Source organism: Crinia signifera, chromosome 11 (genome assembly GCF_055691185.1).
Source record: "Crinia signifera chromosome 11, ASM5569118v1, whole genome shotgun sequence".
NCBI classification, from domain to species: domain Eukaryota; kingdom Metazoa; phylum Chordata; class Amphibia; order Anura; family Myobatrachidae; genus Crinia; species Crinia signifera.
Genome location: NC_139227.1, coordinates 76737307 through 76761569, shown reverse-complemented (window position 1 = coordinate 76761569; position 24263 = coordinate 76737307). Strand labels below are relative to the sequence as shown.

General features: G+C 43.9%; 1 protein-coding gene across 4 annotated transcripts in view; it reads left to right on the top strand.

Moving 5' to 3' along the window:
• The window catches only part of ATG2A (autophagy related 2A), a 141524-nt gene that overhangs the window by 64683 nt on the left and 52578 nt on the right, over positions 1-24263 (top strand). For all 4 annotated transcript variants that reach the window (XR_014465701.1, XR_014465700.1, XR_014465699.1 and 1 more), the window contains exons 13-27: positions 167-250; positions 2152-2316; positions 3379-3622; positions 3753-3855; positions 4273-4435; positions 4551-4693; positions 4975-5117; positions 9571-9716; positions 9818-9968; positions 10440-10633; positions 12165-12245; positions 16895-17001; positions 18319-18411; positions 19706-19776; positions 22960-23036. Coding sequence is in view for 1 of the 4 variants with exons in the window: in XM_083165116.1 (XP_083021242.1) it covers positions 167-250; positions 2152-2316; positions 3379-3622; positions 3753-3855; positions 4273-4435; positions 4551-4693; positions 4975-5117; positions 9571-9716; positions 9818-9968; positions 10440-10633; positions 12165-12245; positions 16895-17001; positions 18319-18411; positions 19706-19776; positions 22960-23036 (1965 nt within the window). In the remaining 3 variants the exon portion in view is untranslated. The remainder of the gene's footprint in view (positions 1-166; positions 251-2151; positions 2317-3378; positions 3623-3752; positions 3856-4272; positions 4436-4550; positions 4694-4974; positions 5118-9570; positions 9717-9817; positions 9969-10439; positions 10634-12164; positions 12246-16894; positions 17002-18318; positions 18412-19705; positions 19777-22959; positions 23037-24263) is intronic.

Below are 24263 nucleotides of genomic sequence, written 5' to 3'. Positions count from 1 at the left end.
TCTATAGTAAGAACGTGTGATAACTGTGGTAGGTATCTGAGCATCTTGGGAATGCAAGTAAGGCAGCTGGCCTGTCCCCAAATTGCTAAGCTGCACTGTAGTGCAAGTCACATGAGTCCATGGAACCATTAGCAAGATCTGATTTTCCACCTTTATTGTATTTCAGCTCATGATATTTAATAGTCCTGTGTCGTCCTCCCGTCCCTGTGCACAAGTACACTACAAGCGGATTCACAGGACACCGTCCAGAGTGAGTGTCATGTCATTATTGTCTGTAGTGGCATTTCTCTCCCTTATTTGAATATACGTTCAGTCACTAATCCCTCCATATACTGCTATTATGGTATTGGATGTATTTGTGCTTTAGGTGAGGCCATGCATATAAGGGTGTATACTGTATGTAGTATCTGTATTGTAGTCACGTGTCTTGACCGTATTCGTAGTACATGCTAAAGTACCATTACCCTATTTGTTGTACATAGTGTAATAATGTAAGTAAATATGTAATAATGTAAGTGTTATCAATGCAAAGGTGACATTTTCTTTGTGGATTAAGCCTTAAAAAGAGATAAACTTGAGGGTGATAAATGTCCATCCAATCAGCTCCAAACAGCCATTTTTCAAACCTAGCCTATAGCATAACAGTTAGGAGGTGATTGGCTGGATGTTTATCACTCTAGATCACCCTCGCGTGGATCTCTTATTAAGGCTTAATACATCTGCCCCGATATCTGTAGTCTACTTGGTATAAGAGAGCTGCTACATGACTTCATGGAAAATGCACACAGTCATTTAGCAGCAGCTGAGTAGAGTTCCAGGTATCATTACATCAGGCACTATTATATTCCCCTCCATGGTCGCTGGCATGGTAAATTATGAACAAGTCATTAAAAAAAAAAAATTGTCGACCTTTTGCTTGTGGAAAAAAGAGTGCGGTGCTGCGCTCACCTTCTTGGGGGCTTTAACTGTTGGTGCTAGTCTAAAGTACCCCGTGGAGTCTCAGTAAAGTCATGCAATAATTGTAACTATGGATAAATCAATAACAAGGATGCTGAGTGCTGTGTATGCGGCATGTATACAAGATGTAACTTGATAATGATGCGGGTGAAAATACAGGATTTATTATTAAAATAGTGCACACGAAATATAGATGGGGTAGGAGATATGGGTGAAAAACCTCAGCCGTGGTTTTAAGGGTGTTCTGCGTGTAACAGCTTCCGTTCAAGGGAGCGGTGTCCACTGCCAGCAGATACACGGGGAATGGGATGGGAGGGTATAACAGTCAATGTCCTGCGTGTGGCGCAGGGCTCAATGGCCACAGGATGGAGGCCCCCGGTAGGTGGCAATGTCCAGATGTTAAAGGTACTATGCGGATGTCACCAGAGGCTGGCGTCCCAAAACACTCCAGTGGTGCATACTCAAATACCTGAAGGATTCTTCAATAACCACTGTTGCTGTCCTGACGTTGGTGTCGGCGTCCTGATATGCAAGCAGAGATGTCAGCTGGGGTTCCCTGCTACAGCGTGACCGCTACTTCCGGATTGTGCGAGCCGGCGTATCCCGGAGTGCGGCACACTGGAGTCTGGACCACTCTGGTCCTGCAGCGCCTTCAGACACAGGTAACCTTAGCGCCAACCTACCTACCTACTTTGACATTTTGCTTGTGTCAACCTTTTCAGCATGTTGTCCTAATGCATGGTGATCTTTTTATGTGTCAACATTTTGACTGTCAGCCTAATGACCATATCCCCCATAAAATAAAGCTCTTGAGAAATGTCACTCGGGATCTCATGTTGAACATGATCTTGCTGTACCCAGATTACATTTGGTTGTCCATGTTCCACACTTCCAGGCATTACTGGACACAAGTTAGGTTAAGAAATGTGTATATATGACATAAACCTAGCTTTAAATCAGGCCCTTTTATATCTCACTTCTGTGCTTCATTTCTTGTTTTGCTATGTATTCCTCTTTTATGAATATTTCTCAATTTCCTATTGCTGTCTTTATGATCCATCTTTAACATTTAATCTTCTATAAGCTTTCCCTGTTTGAGCAGTGCTTGCTCCCAGGCTACTTTCCTGTTTGCTCCCCATTGCTTTTGTTCACAACGTGCTCCTGTCATATCTGCTTCCCTCCTCTCCCACTCAGAGCAGCCGTAAGAAGCAGGCGGTAAAAGTGAGTGCGGAAGTCAGAGTGGAGCTGGAAGACTTCAAGACTGATTTAGACCTAAGTCTCATCGATCGGCTGGGGTCATTGTTCCAGGATGGAGCCACAAAAGCTGCAAGTCCTACCGGGCATTTTGACTTGCACCTGGTATGAATATGCTCATCTTACACTGTAACTAGGGAATTATGACACTTTATTCACTTGCCCCTAATAGTTTATAATCTGTATTGTGTGACTTGTCAGAATTGGCACAATGCAACCTCCGGAGATGTCTACACACTGTGTAATTCTGGCTATCAATTTTTACTATGTAGCGAAAATTGAAAGTAAGTTAGTTTATATCGCACCGTGCTTAGCCGCATCCGATCCTGATGTGCGGCACTGCAGCGTCGGATTTTACTGTGCAGCACAGTCTTTTCTACTATCTTGTAATGAGGGCCATGCTGCTCAATGCAGCATGGCCCCCTTTCCCCCCTCGCACCGTCCCTCCCTCCCTGGCAGCCGATGCTGGTACCCTGCCGGGTCGCGGTGGCCTCTAGTATCGAAATCAATATCGGTCGCCACCAATCGCGCTGTGTGCACACCCTAAGAGTCTATTTATCAGTTAAGCCCTGTACACAAGGAGCGGAGTGGCGTGCTGCTGCACACATCGCAGTGCACCCGCTCTGCACACCGCAGTGCAGTGTGATGAACGATCGTGCTGAGCGGGGCTTTGCCTATTTTTAATAGGCAAAGCCCTGTGATCTAGGGGATGCCAGTACAAGCACTGGCTTTCCATGTGGGCGATAGCGACTCACAGGACTGCGCATCGCCATTGCTGAAGGGAATACACATAGAGCGATCTGTGCTTCTTTTCTAAACAATCTAGTCAGATTGCTTAGAAATGGGGCTGAAATCACCCCATGTGTATGCACCAGGTTTAATCATATTGACTATTTCCTTGAAACGTTGTTGTCATAATGGAATATATTTTCTTGCTGCGGTTGCTTACCTTTGATGTCCTCATTCTTATATCCCTCTGTGAAGCAGTGTAGTAATGGCTTTGCTTGGATGAATGCTCTAATAATGATGGTAACAGTGAATATCAGCGGAGCTTATTTTCCTATTATTATAAATAAAAGTGTAACAAATGATAAGTCTGTATAGGAATGCGCTAGGGTTGGGTTTTCCAGCTTCACAAGTGTTTCTTTCTCACTTCCATCATGTCAGAGTGATGTGACCCCACCACCTGAAGAGGACACAGACATCTGTGTGTTAGCTTCTAAAGCACACATCCATCTCCAGTTCCCTGTACCGGACTTAAGGCCGGTCACAGAGCGCCGCTCATGGACAGAAAAAGCTCTCAGGAGGGAATGTCTAGAGATGGAGGTAACGGATATGGAGGTCCGCACACAGAGAAGGACAGGCACAGAGGTTCCATGCAAAATAGAGATCACATTTGGAGACCTACATGGTAAGGCATTGGGACATTGATATGAGGGACCCTCCAGTTGGACTTGTTTTTGGTTTATACATTTAGCTTCATGTTAAAACTTTAACTCCAAAAAAGTAACGTGTCAGGTGTTGCATTGTTATCCGTGCAGGTGTGTACACAGACGGTGACAAACTTCGCGTTCCTTGTATGAAGATCAGTAAAGGCGTAGATCCTCTGGCCAAAGCGGGTGGAAAAAAATTCATATTCCCCAGGTTAATTGCTACGATTACCTTCATATAGAAAACTTAATACAATTCTATTTATATAGTCACTCTAAGGGGTCGATCCTATTAATCCCGAAGGGTGCGGATAATTCGCCAAGTGCGAATCATCACGACACCGGGCACACTTTATGGCGGGTCGAATTCACTGAAAAGTGCTCGCACCTCCATAGGGGTGCGAGCAAATTTCAGTGAATTCGGCCCTTCGAAGGGTGCGAGTTACGGTTAATTCGGGTGCTGTTTTCAGCGTGAAACCGGCACCCGAACGGCAACTCTCACCTTCGGGGTTAATAGGATCAACCCCTAAAATGACATTTATTCTAATTGTGTAAAATATATCTTTTATTCAAAATAGTTACTTAAAGAAAAAATGGGATCTTTTTTAAATGTTTCTGCATCACCTCCCAGCATTTTAGTGACCCTCCTTCCAAAGACTGAGCCATCCCCATGGGATCTGAACCAGGACAAGATGGAAGACCCAGACCTCCCATCGGTAGAGAGCCCTTGTGAACTGAAACAACCTGAGCCCTCTCCTTTTTCCTCTAAGAGGACAATGTTTGAAACCGAGGAGGTAAGCCATGCAGATGAGCTGATTGTGGGTTTTTCTTTGGTCTCTGAGATTGCATTCATTTTCAGACTACCCCTGCCTACTCTCAATCTGTCCTAACACTCGTCCTTCCCTACAGATGGTTATCCCTGCTGACCCAGAGGAAATGGCAGACTTCCAGCGAGTTACATTAGGATCCTCCCAGTATACCCTTGAGGTGACTCTGCCAAGAGCTCACATATTCCTCCCCAGCAAGGACATGTATGAAAATTTGTACAACAGGTACCCACTCAATCATCTCACCATTTTAAATACAGTGGGTGAAATTTAATAGGATGAGAGATTGAGAAAGTGAGAGAATTGGTAAGAAATCTCCAGTTTTTTAAAGAGGCAATCATTTACACTGCAAAACCAGTTTGATTTTGCAGTGTAAATGATTGCCGCTTTAAAAAAACTGGAGATTTCTTACCAAATCTCTCACTTTCTGATTCTCTCATCCTATTAAATTTCACCCAGGATGTTGACCATCTTCATTTACTGTGAGAGTTCATGTTTCTTACCAGGTTGTGTAATGATCTCCTGATGTGGGAACCGATGTCTGTATTTGATGCCTCTATAAACGAATCCCTGTTTCCTTCTGAAACACTCTCCACTTCCACCTATCAGCACGACACATTCCGCATGTGCAAGTCTGCATTCAGACTGGGTGAGTTCGTGGGAACAGCAGTAAAATCTCAGAAACTCATGTTTTCCCAGGATTTCTACATCACTTTAAGATATTGTATGTATGATCAGGGTCCGCAGCAGATATCAGATGTCTCTTGTCACAGGACTCCCCATGATATGGAACTGTGATCTGACTAACTGTGCCAAGCTCCAGAAAGCATTGCTTACCATAACATTTTCCTTAATCGCTTATTTATTTTAGTCTATTGGGGCCTACACATGTAGCGATCCCCAGGCATTTTCTAAACAATCTCACCAGATAACTTAGAAAATGTCCTTACATTGATCTGTGTGTAGGAGCATATCGATAGCGGTGTGCGACCCAGTGTGTCGCTATCGCCCAGCAAGTAATATCCAGCGCACTGGATAAATCGAGTTAATCGTCAGTCAGGGCCAGTGCTCTCACCGGAGAACACTGGCCCTGACAGATCGCTCAGCAGCACATCGCTATGCAGCCCTGTATGCTGAGAAGAAAAAGGATATATATAATATCACAAAAGGCGCTTCAGTATGAGTGTGCTTGGCTAAGCAGCAGTCAGCCCCAATACAGTAAATGGAAGGGGTAGGAAGAAGTGTAGATTGTGCTAAGAAATTTAAATGAAAAATGAAAATGAAAATAAGAATAAATATAAAAATTATTTAAAGTGGTCCGCTGTATGAAGATTAAAAACGTGTGATATTTGAGTAGTAAGACATTCAGGTCAATAGTCACCCTTAGTTTCCACAATGCCAGAATATGAAGAGCCTCAATGGCAATACTGTGCGTGGATCCTTTAGTAGTAGTAGTAGTAGTAGTAGTACGTTTATTTATAAGGCGCCGCAAAGTGTCCGCAGCGCCGTACATAGCAAACAAAAAAAAACAAATTACAAGGTAACGTACAGGGTGTGTTGAAAGATACAGTATAAATAGGGGTATAGCTGGTAGAACTAAAATCAGCATCAGTTCAGAAGTAGGTGTCAAAATTGTCAAGGAGACTGAAGATGAAGTAGAGGAAGGGAAGAACAGGACAGGAGCACAGGTGAGGTAATGAGGTAGGGTGAGTACGTGAGGAAGGAGGGCCCTGCTCATAAGAGTTAACATACTAAAAATAGGTGGGTGGACGAACGAAATACAATAGGATAAGTGGGAACGGAGGCAGGATAGGAGGATCAAAAGAGGTTAGGAGGAGGGATAGGCTAGTCGAAAAAAGTGGGTTTTGAGGGAGCGCTTGAAGAAGGTAAGGGAATCAGATAGCCTGATGGGTGGCGGGAGGTTGTTCAAGTGCAGGGGGGCAGCGCGAGAGAAATCTTGGACACGGGAGTGGGAGGAGGTGATTAGGTGAGAGGTCAGTCGGCGGTCAGCGATGGAGCGAAGAGGACGGGAGGGAGTGTGGATAGAGATCAGTGAAGAGAGGTAGGGAGCTGTGGAGGAGGAGAGAGCCTTGTAGGTGGTGGTGAGGAGTTTAAAGAGAACTCGGAAAGGAATGGGGAGCCAGTGAAGAGATAGACAGAGGGGGGAGGCGGAGGTAGAGCGGCGGGAGAGGAAGATGAGCCTAGCAGCAGCGTTAAGAATGGATTGGAGAGGTGCGAGGCGGGTGAGAGGTAGCCCAGAGAGTAGGATGTTGCAGTAGTCAAGGCGGGAGATGACAAGAGAGTGAATGAGAATTTTGGTCGCGTCAGTGGAGAGGAATGGTCTGATGCGTGAGATGTTGCGTAGGTGAAAGCGGCAAGACTGTGAGAGAGCACGAATGTGGGGGGTGAAAGAGAGGGAGGAGTCAATGATGACACCGAGGCAGCGCGTTTGGTCGGTGGACGTGATCTCGGTTTCACCAATGCTGATGGAGATAGTGGGAGAAGAGGGGATGTTCGGGGGATGGAAGATTAGAAGTTCAGTTTTAGCCATGTTTAGTTTCAGGAAGCGTTGGGTCATCCAGGCTGAGATGGCCGTAAGGCATTCGGAGACCTTGGACAGGAGTTATGGGGATAAGTCGGGGGAGGAGAGATAGATTAGGGTATCATCAGCATAAAGGTGGTAATGAAAACCATAGGAGCTGATGAGGGTGCCCAGAGAGGTGGTGTAGAGGGAGAAGAGGAGAGGGCCAAGGACTGACCCTTGGGGAACACCGACTGGCTGGGGGGTAGTAGGAGAGGAGGAGCTCGGAGTGGAGACGGAGAAGGAGCGATCGGAGAGGTATGAGGTGAACCAGGAGAAGACCGTGCCAGTGATGCCAAAGGAGCGGAGGGTGTTGAGCAGGAGAGGGTGGTCAACAGTGTCAAAGGCAGCCGACAGATCAAGCTGGATAAGGATAGAGAAGAGGCCTTTGGATTTAGCCGATAGTAGATCGTTAGTGACTTTGGTCAGGGCAGTTTCAGTGGAATGTAAAGGGCGGAACCCGGATTGGAGGGGGTCTAGAATGGAGTTAGCAGTAAGGTGGCTTAGGAGACGATTATAGGTCAGACGTTCTAGGAGTTTGGAGGCAAAAGGGAGGAGGGAGATGGGCCTGTAGTTGGATGGAGAGTTGGGGTCCAGATTTGTTTTTTTGAGAAGTGGGGAGACAAGAGCGTGTTTGAAGGAGGAAGGGAAGATCCCAGAGGATAGGGAAAGATTAAAGAGGTGAGCCAGGTGAGAGCAGACTGATGGACTGAGACGACGGATAATATTGGAGGGGATAGGATCAAGCGGGCAGGTGGAGGGAGAAGCGGATTGAAGGATAGAGTGGACTTCAGCAGCAGTGGTGGGGTAAAATGAGGACAGGGGTTGGAAGGAGGGGAGTGGAGATGTAGGAGGGGAGGAGGGAGAGGGTGAGGTCATGGCAGCAGTGATGGCAGTCCTGAGAGAGGAGATTTTGGTTGAAAAGTAGGTAGCAAAATCAGCGGCTACGATGGAGGACGGAAGAGCTGGAGGAGGGGGGGAGAGCAAGGAGTTGAAGGTGGCGAAGAGCCTGCGGGGATTGGATGATTGGGAAAGGATGAGGGACTTAAAGTAGGATTCCTTGGCCAGAGCAAGGGCAGAGCTGAAGGAGGAAAGAAAGAAGGCTTATTGTAATACACCCTTTTAGGTATAAGGGACTCAGGAAGTGGTATTGTGAAAAAGTCCTCATCCACCAATAATATCGGGCCTATAGGGAGGTGGCGTACTTTCAAACAATCTTGTGCCTCGAGGTGGAATTGGAGGACCAGATGGTATCCTGAGGAGAAGATGTCCCAATGAGGAGAAGGATGTGCGGTGGTTGTTTGGCAAAATTTGAACAATTCCAAAGAGTTGGAAAGGCTGGATCCTCTGGCAAGGGTGTTTGTAGTACCTGCTGTCTATTGGGGTGAAAGCACCTTAAGCGTTTCGCTGCTACATGCAGCTTCTCCTCATTGTGGGACAGATTCTCTAAACTTCAAAAGTGATACAATTGAGAGTGATAAACAGCCAGCCAATCAGCTCCTGCCTGACATTTTTCAAACACAATCTGTGACATGGCAGGTAGGAGCTGATTGGCTGGCTGTTTATCACTCTCAATGTTATCACTTTTGAAGCTTAGAGAATCTGGCCCTGGGAAATCTTCTCCTCAGGATACCATCTGGTCCTCCAATTCCACCTCAAGGCACAAGATTGTTTGAAAGCACGCCACCTCCCTATAGGCCCGATATTATTGGTGGATGAGGACTTTTTCACAATACCACTTCCTGAGTCCCTTATACCTAAAAGGGTGTATTACAATAAGCCTTCTTTCCTAAAGGATCCACGCACAGTATTGCCCTTGAGGCTCTTCATATCCTGGCATTGTGGAAACTAAGGGTGACTATTGACCGGAATGTCTTATTACTCAAATATCACATTTTTAATGTTTTATTATTATTAAATAGATTTTTCATCTTCATACACCTGACCACTTTAAATCATTTCTGTATGCTGAACATTCTGCTATCGCTCAAAACGCTCTTACAGCACGTCTCCCTGTGTGTAGGCCCCATATGATATACATTACACATAATTTCCCCATAGGGATCTTTCAGATCCTTCAATCTTGGTAAGTTAGAAGGCTCTCTAGACCATGGGTTGTCAATACTCTCTTAGGGGCTTATTTTCTCAAAACTTAGAGTGATAAAATGATGCTGTCCATACATTACAGCTATTTGGGGCCAAATGCACAAATTTCATTGCTTGTGCGATGCATTGAGTGTGTTTGTGTGCACATCGTTGGGTGTTTCAGTTCAATTCCGATCTGGTGCACGGATCGTGAGATGGATCTTATGATCTTACGTGCTGCACATCTGATCTGTCGAGACCTTTTGCATCGTAAGTACAGCGTTCGCAAAATGCACCAAATTGTGAGTCTGGGAGCTCAAGGGAAACCGTAAGATGATTCGGATCGGATGCTGGTCGTCCTAATGTATGGCTAGCATTAGTACTTTCTGGCCTCCTTACTTTTCAGTCTGTCACAGGTTTGTCACTATACCAACAGATTCTGATTCAGAGGATGAAGATTCTCATTTCTACTCTGTGGATGAGGCAGCAAGGTTCAGAAAAGGGAGAGCGGAAGGCCTCAGCTTCTTCTCTACTTCTGTCAGCATTCTGAGGGGGCGCATTACGGCTTGGACTGAAACCAAGGTTACCATTATTTGTTTTATCAGTCTCTGTTATTGTATCTTTCTTACATTAGTTTTCGTTCTTTACTTCTGTATGTGTTTGCTCTATCAATTATACAACAGAGTGAGGGAACCAAGAAGCTGGACGGCCAGCATGGCGAAGTAGTGTTGGATGTAGAAAATGGCCGTATCTTCAGTGTCTCAAAGTACAAAGGGAAGACTGACCTCAGCTATCTTTGTATTGAGTCTGACATCGTATCACTTTATCACAAAGGTATGCATTGTAATGTAGCAAGATGGCGGTGCTGAACATTTACCAATGTTTAGTTAACGAGGTTGTTCATCATTTTCCTGCTATTGGAAGAAATAAAAGGCATCTCTTGTGTGTTAGGAGATGGAATGACTCAATTATATTTTTGGGTGTCGATGAGTGAACGACAGTTGGGATTCCTACAGTCTTTTCTCCGACATCATAATCCCGACTGTCAGGAGACGACAGTCGGAACCCCCGACTTACATGGGCTATTTTCCCTTGTGGGGTCCACAACTCTCATAGAGGAAAAATAGAATAGGTGGCGAGTGCAGCTAGCCCAAAAGGAGCTTCAATGCACTTGCCCCCCTGTCGGCTCCTGACCGTCGGGATTCTGCTGTCGGAGAAGCTACCGTGGGTATCCCGACTGTGAGAGACTTATACCGTAGCCATATTTTTGCCTCATGCATTGTTTCTGCCTTCTGTCCCTTTCAGCTACGGTAGAAGATTACTTTCCACCCAGTGTTCTAGAAATACCCACTTTTGTTCCACCTGCAAACTTGAATCCGACTATTTACATCTCAGATGAGGGTGTCTCTGCTCAGCTCTCAGGTGTCCGAAAAGAGAAGAACCCCAAGATGCTCTCACTTGCTGTCCGTATTGACCTAAACCTTGTGAAGAATGTTAAGGTATGGAGCACATTGAGTCTATAATAACCACCCAGAAACATAGAATATTGGAATAAGTGGGGGTGACTGAAAACAAACCTGGTTCTTTATATACATAAAGTTCAGATTCTATGAGTGAGATGTATCATGCAGTGGATCAGTTGAGAAATTGCCTATAGCAATGAATTAGCTTATACCTAGCATTTTATAGAATGTGTTTATGGGCAACTTCACCACTGCTAATCTATTTACACTGAGGGGTAGAAGTATGAGGCAGTGATAAGGGAGAAGTGGCCCATGGCAGCCAATCTTATCACCGGGTCGTACATCTACCACTGACACCTCTCCCCCATATAGGAGAGAGAAGCTGTCATCCAGCCTTCTGTTGCTGTTTTTGGGGGTATCCGCATGTTTCCTATTGCTGTCATCGGGGTATATCTGAAATACATGGTAGTTCTAATTTTTTTTTTTTTATTATAAACAGATTTGCTTGGATTTTTCTTGTGTCATTAGCACAAACATGCAGATCATTATGTTTTAGAAAGTGTAGCTCTTGCTTAGATTATGGTTCTATAGGTATAACACCCATCGAAATAGATATGAGGGTTACATGTACTGTAGCTGTTCATTTGTCATGGTTCTTACATTTCCGGTGGGTTCCCTGCTATTGAATATGTTCACTCTGTTAGAATATACAAGTATCTGTTAGGCAGGATTTGATCAGATATAGAGGTGTTCAACCTCACTATTCGGTTTGCTGGGACTCAATTGGTTTGCTACGATCAGTGTGTCCATTTACAGGCACATGCCAATAGTCTTACCCATGTTTCATAGAGATGACATTGATGGAGCCATGAGAGAGCTCAGCCAATCAGAGGCCTGCCCAGTGTTTTAAACAAGTATGCCGCCACAGTAGTGCTAGCAGGCGACAGAGGTCATCGGTGGTGGCAGAATTATTTAAAACACTGGGCAGCCCTCTGATTGGGTGAGCTCACTCAACCATCAGAGGGCTGCCCAGTGTTTTAAACAATTCTGATGCCACTGCTGACCCCAGCTGCCCGCTAGCGCTACTTTTAGTGCTACACTACAACGCCGCCCTCTGTCCGCCCACTTCCAGCATCCGATGTGCCATCTCAAGATTCCATGAGACATCGGATTCTGAAAGGGGGCACTTTTTGCACCACAAGATGTGATCGTATTCGATGGACATTGTACTTCCATGTAGCATCGAATCCAATCGCATAAGTGTATGGGTAGCATAACATGTGTGCAGCCATGGGAAAGGGTTAAAGGGGGTTCCCAACATCTATTTTTCTAAATAACTTTCTTATCCGTAATAAAGCTTTGGTGAGGCTTCCTCCCCTGCTGTCCTGGCCATTCACTGTATATAGAAGGTGCTTATAGACCGTTGTGGATAATGAAAAATTTGAATTGCGGTTGGCAACATCACAACTCACAGATCATGAAGTCATTTGCACATAAATTAATTATTGGTATTTTATTGTCTCAGATGTTGTACAACCTGTATTTACAGTAATTCCATTATTTCCAGGAGTTTTTGGTGGCTCTGAGGCTTGATGGGGCTACTCTGCGTCATCACATGGCATTGCCAAATCAAAGCTGGTACAGCCAGGTAAGTTGTTTTATAAGAATAGTTCTACTTCTTACATGCCCTATACAATGTAATGCAGTTGGCATAAGTTCTGTCCTTGCACCCATACGGTTGCTGCCACTGACATGGGGTGAAGTTAGGCCCCAACACACTATGTGATAAAGGCAGAGTATATGCACGATAACGATACCATTAACGATATTATTGTGCAAACGATGTGTACAAACGATAATGTTGCATGCTCCTGTGGGTCGTTATCAACCACACTTCTCGTCTGTACTTGCAGTCAGATTGTGCCCATGTCATTTAGGACTTAGGTGCGCATCGTTCAGTGTTTACGAACGATGAAGATAAAGGTACAGTTTTCATGAAACCAGATGGTTAGTGGTAAAGCAAATCATTTATCGGTACTTATGTAGTATCTGGACGCCCGATTAAAAAATCGGGTCCATCACATCGCATGCGACCAAATCGCATCCGATGCGATGGACCCGATTTTTCTATAGGATTCAATGTTAAAATGGACAATGTGAAAAGAGTCCATTTTAACATAGGATTCTATGGGGAAAAAGGGTCCTTTTTTATTTTCCCACTATCCAACTACGCATGGAGTTGGATATAAACCTGTGGCGAGCGTAGCGAGCCACCGAGCCCGTAGCGTGGCGAGCGGATGCAGAATACTTTTTAACGAATCCACGTCCGCTCGCCTCGCTTCGGGCTCGGTGTCTCGCTACACTCGCCACAGGTTTATATCCAACTCCATGCGTAGTTGGATAGTGGGGAAATGAAAAGGACCCTTTTTCCCATAGAATCCTATGGAAAATCGGGTTCATCGCATCGTATGCGATTTGGTCGGATGCGATGCGATAATCGGGCGTCCAGATACTACATAAGTACCCATTTATCTTTTATTGTTTGAAATCATTCAGTGTTGTATGCACTATAACAGTGGTTCTTAAACTCTGTTCTCAGGACCCCACACAATTCACGTTTCCAGGTCACCAGGCAGATGCATTCATTACGGACTGACACATTTTAAAAGATTCACAGGTGGAGCTAATTATTTCACTTGATTCTGTGAGGAGACCTGCAAAACATGCACTTTGGTGGGTCCTCAGGACCGACTTTGAGAACCTGTGCACTATAGCATTCATTCGGGATATCGTTTCTGCCTTTATCGCATTATGCAGGCATGTCTAAACTATGGCCCTCCTGCTGTTGTGAAACTACACATCCCAGCATGCCTTGCCACAGTTTTGCTATTAGGGAATGCTAAAACTATTGCAAGGCATGCTGGATGTGTAGTTTCATAACAGCTGGAGGGCCATCATTTGGACATGTCTTGCATAGTGTGCACAGGGCTTCTGGGGGTGATTCAGAGGTGGACGCAGCTGCTTCTACTACATTTTTATTTTAACTCCACTTTCTAGTTGTCCTATTGGGACATCCATTGGCTGTGGCAGGTACAAAAGTAAAATATTGGCAACATCTACGGACATTGGGCCCGATTCAGACCTTATCGCACGAATTCGCACAGCGGCCCATTATCAGTGCACTGCGCATGCATACAGCCCAAGGCCATCCTGCAACAAAGTCCTGCATTTTTATCTGTAAGCACGCCATCCACAAAGTGATTGACAGGAAGTAGGCGACTGGGGGTGGGAACCGGCCATTTGGTGGAGAGTGGCAGGAAAACCTTGTGGTTTTTATGGAAGGGTGTGTGACGTGTTTGCCTTTTTCCACCGCACCGCTGAGTAAGTCCAGGGCTACGTGGCGCCTGTGATGAGTTGTGGCCAGTGTAAAAATCATTTGATGGTGAGCCTGTTACGATGGGTTTTGGACATAGTCACACAGCTGCTAATGGATGTTTAGCCGTACACATACATTCACACAGCCAGCAAAAATAACTGGCAAGTCAGGATTTCACTCTAGCGGGGCGGTGGCTTATCTGAACGCTGTGAAAATTCAAGGCCGTGCCATCAGGTCTGAATCGGACCCATTGCACCTGCCTATTGTAGACACAGGATGTTCAGGGGACCATGGGTGTCGTCATCCGTGAATGTGCATTTTTAGTGTGTCTTGAATCTCCCCCTAAGTAATAGATAATAATCACACTAATACCTTTTTATTTCCTGTTTGTTTCAAATAAGATAATTCATTCACTCTCCAACAGCTTAGCTGTTTTATTATGCGATACTTAGCGCATGCAGCATGATCAGCAAATCTGTCTATATGAGCTGGATTCAAATACATGCGGTAATTAACAGCGGGAAAAGGGTTGCAGTCTGCATGCTATAATTGAGTAGTCCCGGCAGATAAATTTGCCCACGGTCCTTAACTGCGTCTAATTGATTTTGCCCTATGTCTTTCACTTCCTCACTGTTCTTGCCTTTTTCTAGAAAATTCAGATATGAAAATAATATTCTGGTGCCTGGGCTCGGTGTCGGTCAATTTCAGTATATCAGTACTGAGCAGGATCTTTGAAGTCTTGGGTAGCGAATATTTGCTATCTCAGGTGTTTGGTCTTGGTATTTGTGGTCCCCTGCTGCTTCACCAAACAAACAGTCTTGACCACGGTGCAAAACCATGTGCACTGCAGGTGGGGCAGATGTAACATGTGCAGAGAGAGTTAAATTTGGGTGGGGTGTATTCAAACTGAAATCTAAATTGTAGTGTAAGAATAAAGCAGCGAGTATTTACCCTGCACAGAAACCAATTAACTCCCCCCAAATGTAACTCTCTGCACGCTACATCAGCCCCACCTGCAGTGCACATGGTTTTGTCCATTAACGATGGAGTTTGCTTTTGCAAACCAACTAGAATCACCCCCTAAAGACGATCCTGTTATAAATTGGTAGCCTTTAGATTTTGGGAGGACTGTTACCCGTCAGTGCCATTTCAGAGTCATTATTGCACGCTGGAGGAGTCAAAGCTTTGATCGTGCAAACAAATGGGTGTTTATTGGTCACATCAAACATTGAACATTGAGTGTACGTATATGTATATATATATATATATATATATATATATATATATATATATATATATATATATATATATATATATATATATGGAGTATGGTGATGTTATCCCTTTGACCTATTGGCTTATTTGAAAAATAAAAAACATTATATAATATAATATAATATAATATTATATATATATGTGTGTGTATATATATATATATATAGAGAAAAATGGGGTATTCAGGGTGCGCTAAAAAGACCTTATACAATTGAACTGTACAATTCAAATGATAATAAAAAACAATTTATTAAAAAAGTTGCTCACAGGAGCGTAGCAGTTTATAAACAAGGTCCAATTACAGATACTGTGAACCGATAGTATAACAATCTGTACACTTAAATGGTAGATGGATGTCCATAAACAACAGTTAAGCCCAACGCGTTTCGTCGTTCACACGACTTCCTCAGGGGCATGGTGTAATATGATTGTCAAACGGATTTATGGTTGAACTCTAGGATACTCCTAGGAAGCGCAATATTTTGGCTGTAGAGACTTGATGGATATACAAATAAAGGCATGGTGTCCACTAGCCGTAGTGTATATGGGTATGGGAATAGAGATTCTCGATGTGAAAAAAAGGTATTTAGTCTTTAGGCTCCACAATGTTTATAAACTGCTACGCTCCTGTGAGCAACTTTTTTAATAAATTGTTTTTTATTATCATTTGAATTGTACAGTTCAATTGTATAAGGTCTTTTTAGCGCACCCTGAATACCCCATTTTTCTCCATTTCTTGAACCGGGTCCCATCTAACAGGGGATCCTTTCAGGGTTGCAGCTCTCTCTGTTACTCCCATTGAGCGCACTGTGTGGCCCCCCTTTGCCATTCCATATATATATATATATATATATATATATATATATATATATATATATATATATATATATATATATATATACACAGTATATATATAGTTTCCAACGTGGCAGCACACCTTAAATGAACGTTACTGGCTCCGGTGCCAGCCTGTCCAAACCTCCAATGGAGAGGTCAGTGATAATAGCTCAATAAGGCAGCACCCGGATAGAAAAAAGACAAGCACGCAGTCTGGTGTCAAACGTTTTCGATGTATTCACATCGTCATCAGGATAACAAGTGAGCAAAAAACACATACCTTATATCACCCTCCACCAGATGCTGGGATGCCACGGCGCACCGAACCAGCGCGCCTACCAATGGCCAGGATCAGTGATGTCATTGGTAGGCGCGCTGGTTCGGTGCGCCGTGGCATCCCAGCATCTGGTGGAGGGTGATATAAGGTATGTGTTTTTTGCTCACTTGTTATCCTGATGACGATGTGAATACATCGAAAACGTTTGACACCAGACTGCGTGCTTGTCTTTTTTCTATCCGGGTGCTGCCTTATTGCACTATATATTTTTTGGTTCAATAATTTTTATTGATTTTTGATGCTTAATTAGACATAAGAATAAACAACATAAATGTAAGTAACATAAAAAAGAAAAAAAAACGAGAGAGAGAGAAAACAAGCATACACAATGAGATGACACAATTAAACAATGCCATATAATATATTTTTGACACAAGAATGATTTGTCACTACAACAGTTACGGGTCTCGTCTTGTATTTTAATATATGTTACTCTAATTAACCCTTCTCTTCTCTCCTCCCCTGCCCTTAGATCATGGATTTCCTAGATGTAGTTGATGAGCCTATTTTAGGGTACAGTCCCCCAGCTGTTATCACCATACTGCACACCCATCTCTTCAGCTGTGCTGTGGATTACAGGTATTTCAGATGTTCTAAACCATTGGTTCCACTTTATGCAATTCAATCCGCAGGTCACCTATTCATGGCCTTAAAATCTGTGAAACTCTAAAATGAATGAGCATCTTGCCATTCAAATAGAGTTTTACAGTGATCATTAACTTCATTAGCTTCTTGCAGTAGTTTGTATTTTACTGTTTGCATGAATAGAGGCTTTTTGTGATTAAACTTGTATTATTGAATGATACCTGTGACCTTGTTAAGTGAGTTTACTCTTGTAAGATTTTAAAATTCTTATTTGCACAGAGATATACAAATGTCCAAAATCGCTGTGGCTTAAGGCCCCCTTACATTTGTCCGACTTGTCATAACGACAAGTCGGACCCGATTGTCCCAGCAGCTCCCCGGGAGGGATCACATGCGATGGCACTTCATGTGCCAAGTTTTGCATGTGATAGATCGCATGCGATTTATCACATGCCACTCCCGGGGTGCTGCAGGGACAATGGGAGCGGGGGACAGCAGCGGGGATATGCCCGCTACCAGAGAGCGGGCGGGGGTGGAGGGGGCGCAGGGAGCCGCGCAAGAAGCCGCTGGGCAGGAAGCAGGGGGGGGTTGGCGGCGCAGAGTACCAGGGAGCCGGGCAGGAGAAGACGATGCAGCAGCAGCGCGAGTGGCACGAGCAGCAGAGCACTTCCAAAAAATGAAAAACCCCATACAAATGCATAGTAAGCCATTGATTGGCTGAGACCTCTCTCAGCCAATCAGCGATTGGCTGAGAGAGGTCTCAGCCAATCGCTGATTGGCTGAGAGAGGTCTCAGCCAATCAATGGCTTCCTATGCGTTTGTATGGGCTTTTTTTTTTTGGGAAGTGCTGCTGCAGCGTCTTCTCCTGCCCGGCTCCCTGGTACTCTGCGCCGCCCCCCCTGCTCCCGCTGATGCTGCCCGGCTCCCTGCGCCTGACTCTGGTAGGTCCCCTGTTGTGGGGGAGCACGGCTCCGGGCAGCACATAAGATTTAACAAATCTTATGTGCAGCCCGTCCGACCTCCCGTCTCCGATCCGATGCGCACGGGGCCGTGCATCGGGTCGGAGGGGATGTCTCCATATGCGATTTGGGACGATTTCACGGCCCGATTCATCGGAATCGGGCAAAATCGTGCCCAAATCGCATAATGTAAGGTAGCCTTTAGTTTGCTGGCCAATGATAAAAAAAAAAGTCTAAACTTTTTTAAAAATAAAATAAACATTTTGTACCATTTGTTTAAAGCATGAACCATATATTTTGATTGAGATATTTCTGCCTTCAGCTCATGTCCTGTCATTTATCATCCCTTCAGACCGCTCTACCTCCCTGTCAGAGTCTTGCTCACTGCAGAGACATTCACTCTGTCCAGTAACATCGTGGTGGACACTGCAACCTTCCTGCTCAGGTGAGCATTGCTGCATTGCTTGAAACCTCACTTAGTTTAGCAAATGATTTACAAAGTGCAGCAAATGTGAAAGTGCAAGGAGTGGGTATCCTCAGAACCTGTAAAAGAAACTACAAAATGTCACCCCACATAATAGTATGTTCTAAACCCATAATGGGGATTTGCTCACATGTAGGGCTGGAACTAGATATTTGTTGGCCCCCATAAGATTAGAAGGCCCCTATGTACAAAAGAAATGGTGATAAAAGTATGTGACACATGTAACTTACACAGAAGATGGGCCACATTCAGCTCTGTTCCCCATAGCAGCTGCACCTCTTGCACCTATGGTACAGTAGTTACACCTTTGCAGCTGACATTTTAACTCATGGAGCCACATCATGTACTTCCATTACACCGGATGCTGGCCCCAATTCCTCCTGTCTGATCCAGCCCCTGACTGTGCAGGACACATTCTGTTGTGTCAGTGGGTTCCCTGCTAGAAACTAAGACGGGATGCCATAGAGGGAGAATAGAATAGGTGGCGAGCATAGAGAGCCACCGTGCCCGCAAGGGGCTTTGTTGCGCTGGCCACGCTGTCTGAGTCCGGCCAGTCAGGATCCCAACATCAGGCTAATGACTGTCTGGAGCCCGACTGTCGGAACGGCATACCACACCCATTCAAATACCCACTCCCATTTACAGTTGTGGTCAGAAGTTTCCATTTTGGCTATGGACTATGTCTTCTGGTGAATGCACACTCAAAGGCAGCCTTTAAAGTCCTTGCCATATGGTATCACACCCCAACTGGCCTATACAAACTCTCCCACATCAGAATGAGTGTGTTTGCTTGGAATTTTGATGCTCCAATCCTATTTGGGGCAGTGTTCTCCATATAACTAGTTCTCTGACTAGGCACTTTGCTGCTTTATCATAACCTGGTCAACTTTGACCCCTACTGGTGTGTTCCTCCTTGCAGCATATTAGGGGACTCGTGTAGAGGTAGACAGAAATGCAGTTTGTTTGCTCAGAAATTGTTTATTTTATTTTTATATTTTTTTTAAACCTGCTCATACACGCAAAAAATGTTGACATATCCTTTCCCATGCTGTCTTAGAGACATTTACAGTAAGAACAGGACAGGGGTTGGAGGGAGTCTATAAGTCTATAAGATTGTTCCCCAATCTTCTATTTTAATGTGAATCATCTACAACCACAAATGCTTTCATTCTATATTTATTGCTTAATTCTTATTTTTCTTCTGTTGTTTTTTTTTGCTACGTGTATAATATATTATCTCTCTTCCCATTTATAGGTTTATTTTAGATGACTCTGCTCTTTATTTATCAGACAAATGTGAAACCGATGTCATCGATTTGAAGAAAGGTAAGGAATCTATTGATCCTGAAAGAAGTTAAAACGTTGGTTTTTGCCAGAAAATGGCTGACGAGTTTGATACCTCTCCTACGGTTTCAGATAACTAGCAAAATAAAGGGACATTTTAACAAAGCCTGTCTCTGCGACCAGGAAGGTGTCAAAGTCTTGGTACCCTGCTGCCTATTTACAGAAATATACAGATACATTAACAACAAGATTTATTGGCAGTAAAAATAATTTGAAAATAAAGCATCCATTTTGTTCACTGTGCAAAAAGAACTAAATCATAAACAACAAAATTGTTGCGTAACTGCTGTAGTATTCCATATTTGTCAATTAAAATAAGTCTAGGTAATAAGTAAGGTGTTTGAATGACCTTGGTTGTAGAACACTACGATTTCCTTTCTTTGTTCCATACTTTGGCAACTTATTTATTTCTATACATTTGTATGTATACGTGTGTGTCCATGCATGTATATATGTATGTATGTACGTACATATATATGTGTGTGTGTGTGTGTGTGTGTGTGTGTGTGTGTGTGTACACATGACAGCCTGATAGCCAATAAGATCCCGTTTTGAGATCTGGATAAATCCGTATCTGCACATCATATATGTTCTTACACACATTTTTGGAAGGATACACAGGTCAGGATCCTGGACTCACCTTTTTATTTGAATGCACAAAGATTTGCGATTCTTTCCCTGAATGTGCAATATATGCAGAACTTTCAAACAACATTTGATATCATTGAATTCCCACAAAACTAAGGAGTCCAAGGGGACCCACTCATTTGTTTAGATCCTAACAGGACTCATTCTTTGCTTAGATACTTACTCCAGTCACATTGTGGGTGGAATCTTGCCCCTGAGGAAGTCGTGATGGAAAAAAAAATAAAAAAAAATAAAATAATATATACACAGGTTGAGTATACCATATCCGTATATCCAAAAACCGAAATATTCCAAAAACCGTGGTTTTCTGAATATTTTGGGTTTTTTCGTTCCCCCTGCCCCTTTTCTTTTATACTTACCACATCCCCTCGCATCCACGGCGGGCTTTAGGATCCTCTTCAGCGGCATCTCCGGTCCCAGGGGTGCATTGCGCAAGTGTGCGGGCGCCCCGTTGACGTCACCGGCGAGCCTGCAAACTCGCACATTGCACCCATGAGACCGCTGAAGAGGATCCTGGAGGCCGCTGTGGACTCAGGGGGACCATCAGGGCACCACCAGGGGAACCAGGTAAGTATGTTTAATAAAAAATTATTCTAAAAATCGTGTAAAAAAAACCCGGTACTTGTGTAGTTTCACGGCGCCACTAGATAGGATAGATAGGATATGATTTAGTATGCGATTTGACATAAGATATCGCATAAGATATAGTATAAGATTTACTATCCATTTCTTTACCCCACTATCCACTAGGGCGTGGAGTTGATTTTATATAGCGTGGCGAGCGCAGCGAGCCCGAAGCGTGGCGAGCGCACACGGAATGTATTTAATGGAATTGCATGCAAATGGCATGCGATATTGGTGACTTGCTTTGAAACAACATCCGTGTCCCCTCACGGGGCTCGGTGGCTCGCTGCGCTCGCCACGCTATATAAAATCAACTCCATGCCCTAGTGCAGTGATTTTCAACCTTTTTACCTTGCGGCACACTAAATAAGACTTTAAAATTGCCAAGGCACACCCTAAGATCCCCACAGGGCAAAACACATTGGCCACCACAGGAAAAAAAAAACCTATTGGCCCCCACATTAAAAACAATCACACTGGTCCTCACAGGTAACAAAAATAAAATACATTGGCCCTTTGCATGAAACGAAGAGACCAGTAAACAATATTTGAACTGGTGGTGGCTGTAAATGGGATTGGGCATCTCTAGATGTGGGGGCACACTTGAGAACAGCTCAAGGCACACTAGTGTGCCACGGCACACTGGTTGAAAAACACTGCCCTAGTGGATAGTGGGGTAATGAAATGGATAGTAAATCTTATACTATATCTTATGCGATATCTTATGTCAAATCGCATACTAAATCGTATCCTATCTAGTGGCGCCGTGAAACTACACAAGTACCAAAAACCCTTATCCAACATGCTCGGGTAAGGGATACTCAACCTGTATATAAACTTTGGACAGAATAAAATGCATTATATACACACATACAGTAAACAAAACCAGAGAGATTATTTGATCTTTGAAACGAATGCGCCGCAATACTGAATACATTGAGACTGTGGCACTAGAGGGCAGTGAGTCCTCTTATAGTCTCAAACTGTTACATTAGTAGTGTCGGAACAACCCCTCCTTACATCTTGCTGTTTCAGCTACTTTTTCAGCTTCTTTGTTTTTCTTGAGACAGCAGACTTTACTATACCTTAGCATCACTCATCAGGCTTGCCATCAGTTTTGCCTAACTGTCTTCCATGAATAAATAAGCTAAGGCCTTTGTTCCTTCAAATATGTTTCCAAATGTAGAGCCTTATTTGTGTACAATACGGGTTGCTATATCTTGTACACGTTAAACAGAAACCATCAAAAATCTGTAGCAGTGATGTCACAGATTCCGTACAAGATAAGACAAGACTGCTATTAGCTGTGTATTTCAGTCCCCTCTGTACTGGGGAAAGCAGCCTAAAGTTCCTTGTTGGGTGGCGTATGTGTGTGAACAGTGCATTATGCTATGTCATCCTTGTTAGGGATTCTAACCTTTTACGCTTTGTATGTTATCTGCTAATCTGTAGTTCATAGCTAGGAATTCCCTGTAACATGCCAACAGTAATTGGTTCTAGCTCCAGTGGAATATCAGCCTTTAGCCAAATTCCTGCTTACGATACTTCTCTTATTCTGGGTAAGAAAACATAACCTTGAGCTCTGTAATGTAGCACCTTGCTTAATTATGGCCCAGCAAAAGCCAATTCACAATGGAATTCTAACCACTATGTATCATTTTGTACTTGAGGCAAAACCATTTATTAATTTTCAAAGAGCCGTGTTTGCATTAACCTGCAGCCAGTCTGAGCAGGAGGTGCTGTGTGGGAATGTGTTCTTCATTGAGTTCAGTAAGGTGTTTTCCAGTGTGAATGGTGTATACTTCATTCCATCTCTGCTATGTAATATCCTGTGTATGTCTATGAAGGCAGAGTGTGTCCTGGTACCACAGTAAGTTCCTCTTTGTTCCCCAGATTACGTCTGCGTCCTGGATGTGGATCTACTGGAGTTGGTCATCACTACGTGGAAGGGAAGTTCTTTCTCCAAACTGGTATGAACCTGAACAATGATGTAAACAATCATTATGAACCACAAGTTGGATATCTCATCCATCAAAGCATTATACATAAAGAATATATTATAGTGTGCCTGCCACATATGCGCAGTCATGGCAGACATTTATTGGCAGGACCAATGTTCATGAGAATGCACAAGGAACCCATATCTCCTGATTACTGACCATGATGTGTCATAGTGAATTAACACCTTTTCTTTCACCAAATAGTTGCCTCTATTGTGTGTGTGTGTGTGTGTGTGTGTGTGTGTGTGTGTGTGTATATTCGTGTGTGTATATGTATATGTGTGTATATATATATATATATATATATATACAGATCCAATAGCTGCCGGCACTCGCTGGGTTAAAGGTACAACATGCTCCAGGTGCCAGAACGAAATAATGTAGCACTTCCAATGTTCCAGATAGAACAATAACGGCACTCAGGAGACTGGTTACATGCAAAAACGATATATTGTGGTGTACAGGGGAACGTTTCGGGGAGTGACCCCCTTCTTCAGCCCCAACCTACAGCACTGGATAACACATTACAGAAACAATTTATACTTACCTGGCTACAGGACACCCCAGGACGCGCCAACAGCGTGGAACCAGCCGGCGGAAGTGCATCGCTGACAACTTCCGGTACGCGATGCGCAGCCTTAGTTGCTAAGCAACACCTGGCTTGCGCTTCACAGAACAGGAAGCACAGCGTTCCACCTTCACTGCCGAGTGATACACGCTGGGAGCGCCTTCACTTAGAGCGCCTGCAGCCAGGGATATAACAGATACACAACAGGCTATAACAACGCACCCCAGTCCAGCTCCAGAAAGCCAGCAACGCGCGGCTAGGGACACTGGGGACCTTAGACAGGTATCACGATTGAATAGGTGTGTCTTACCGTGGAGCTCCCACTCAGTAGACCCACCTCAGATACCACGAATGGTCCACAGAAATTCCTGCCGACACGGTGTCGACCCCTGGGCATCTTGACTGATTTTGCGTGAAAACCTGAAACACAAATACAATAAATGAAGTAAAAACATATAAACAAGGTGGAACAAGCAAAACATTACATGTACATAGCTTCAAAAATCCTAAACAAAATATATTAGTCACAACAAGATAATTATGGACCATAAACGGCAATTTAATACAAAGTGTTCCAATTAATCTTCTCGTTGAGGCCATTGGGATAAATGGTACCCAACTTAAAGATC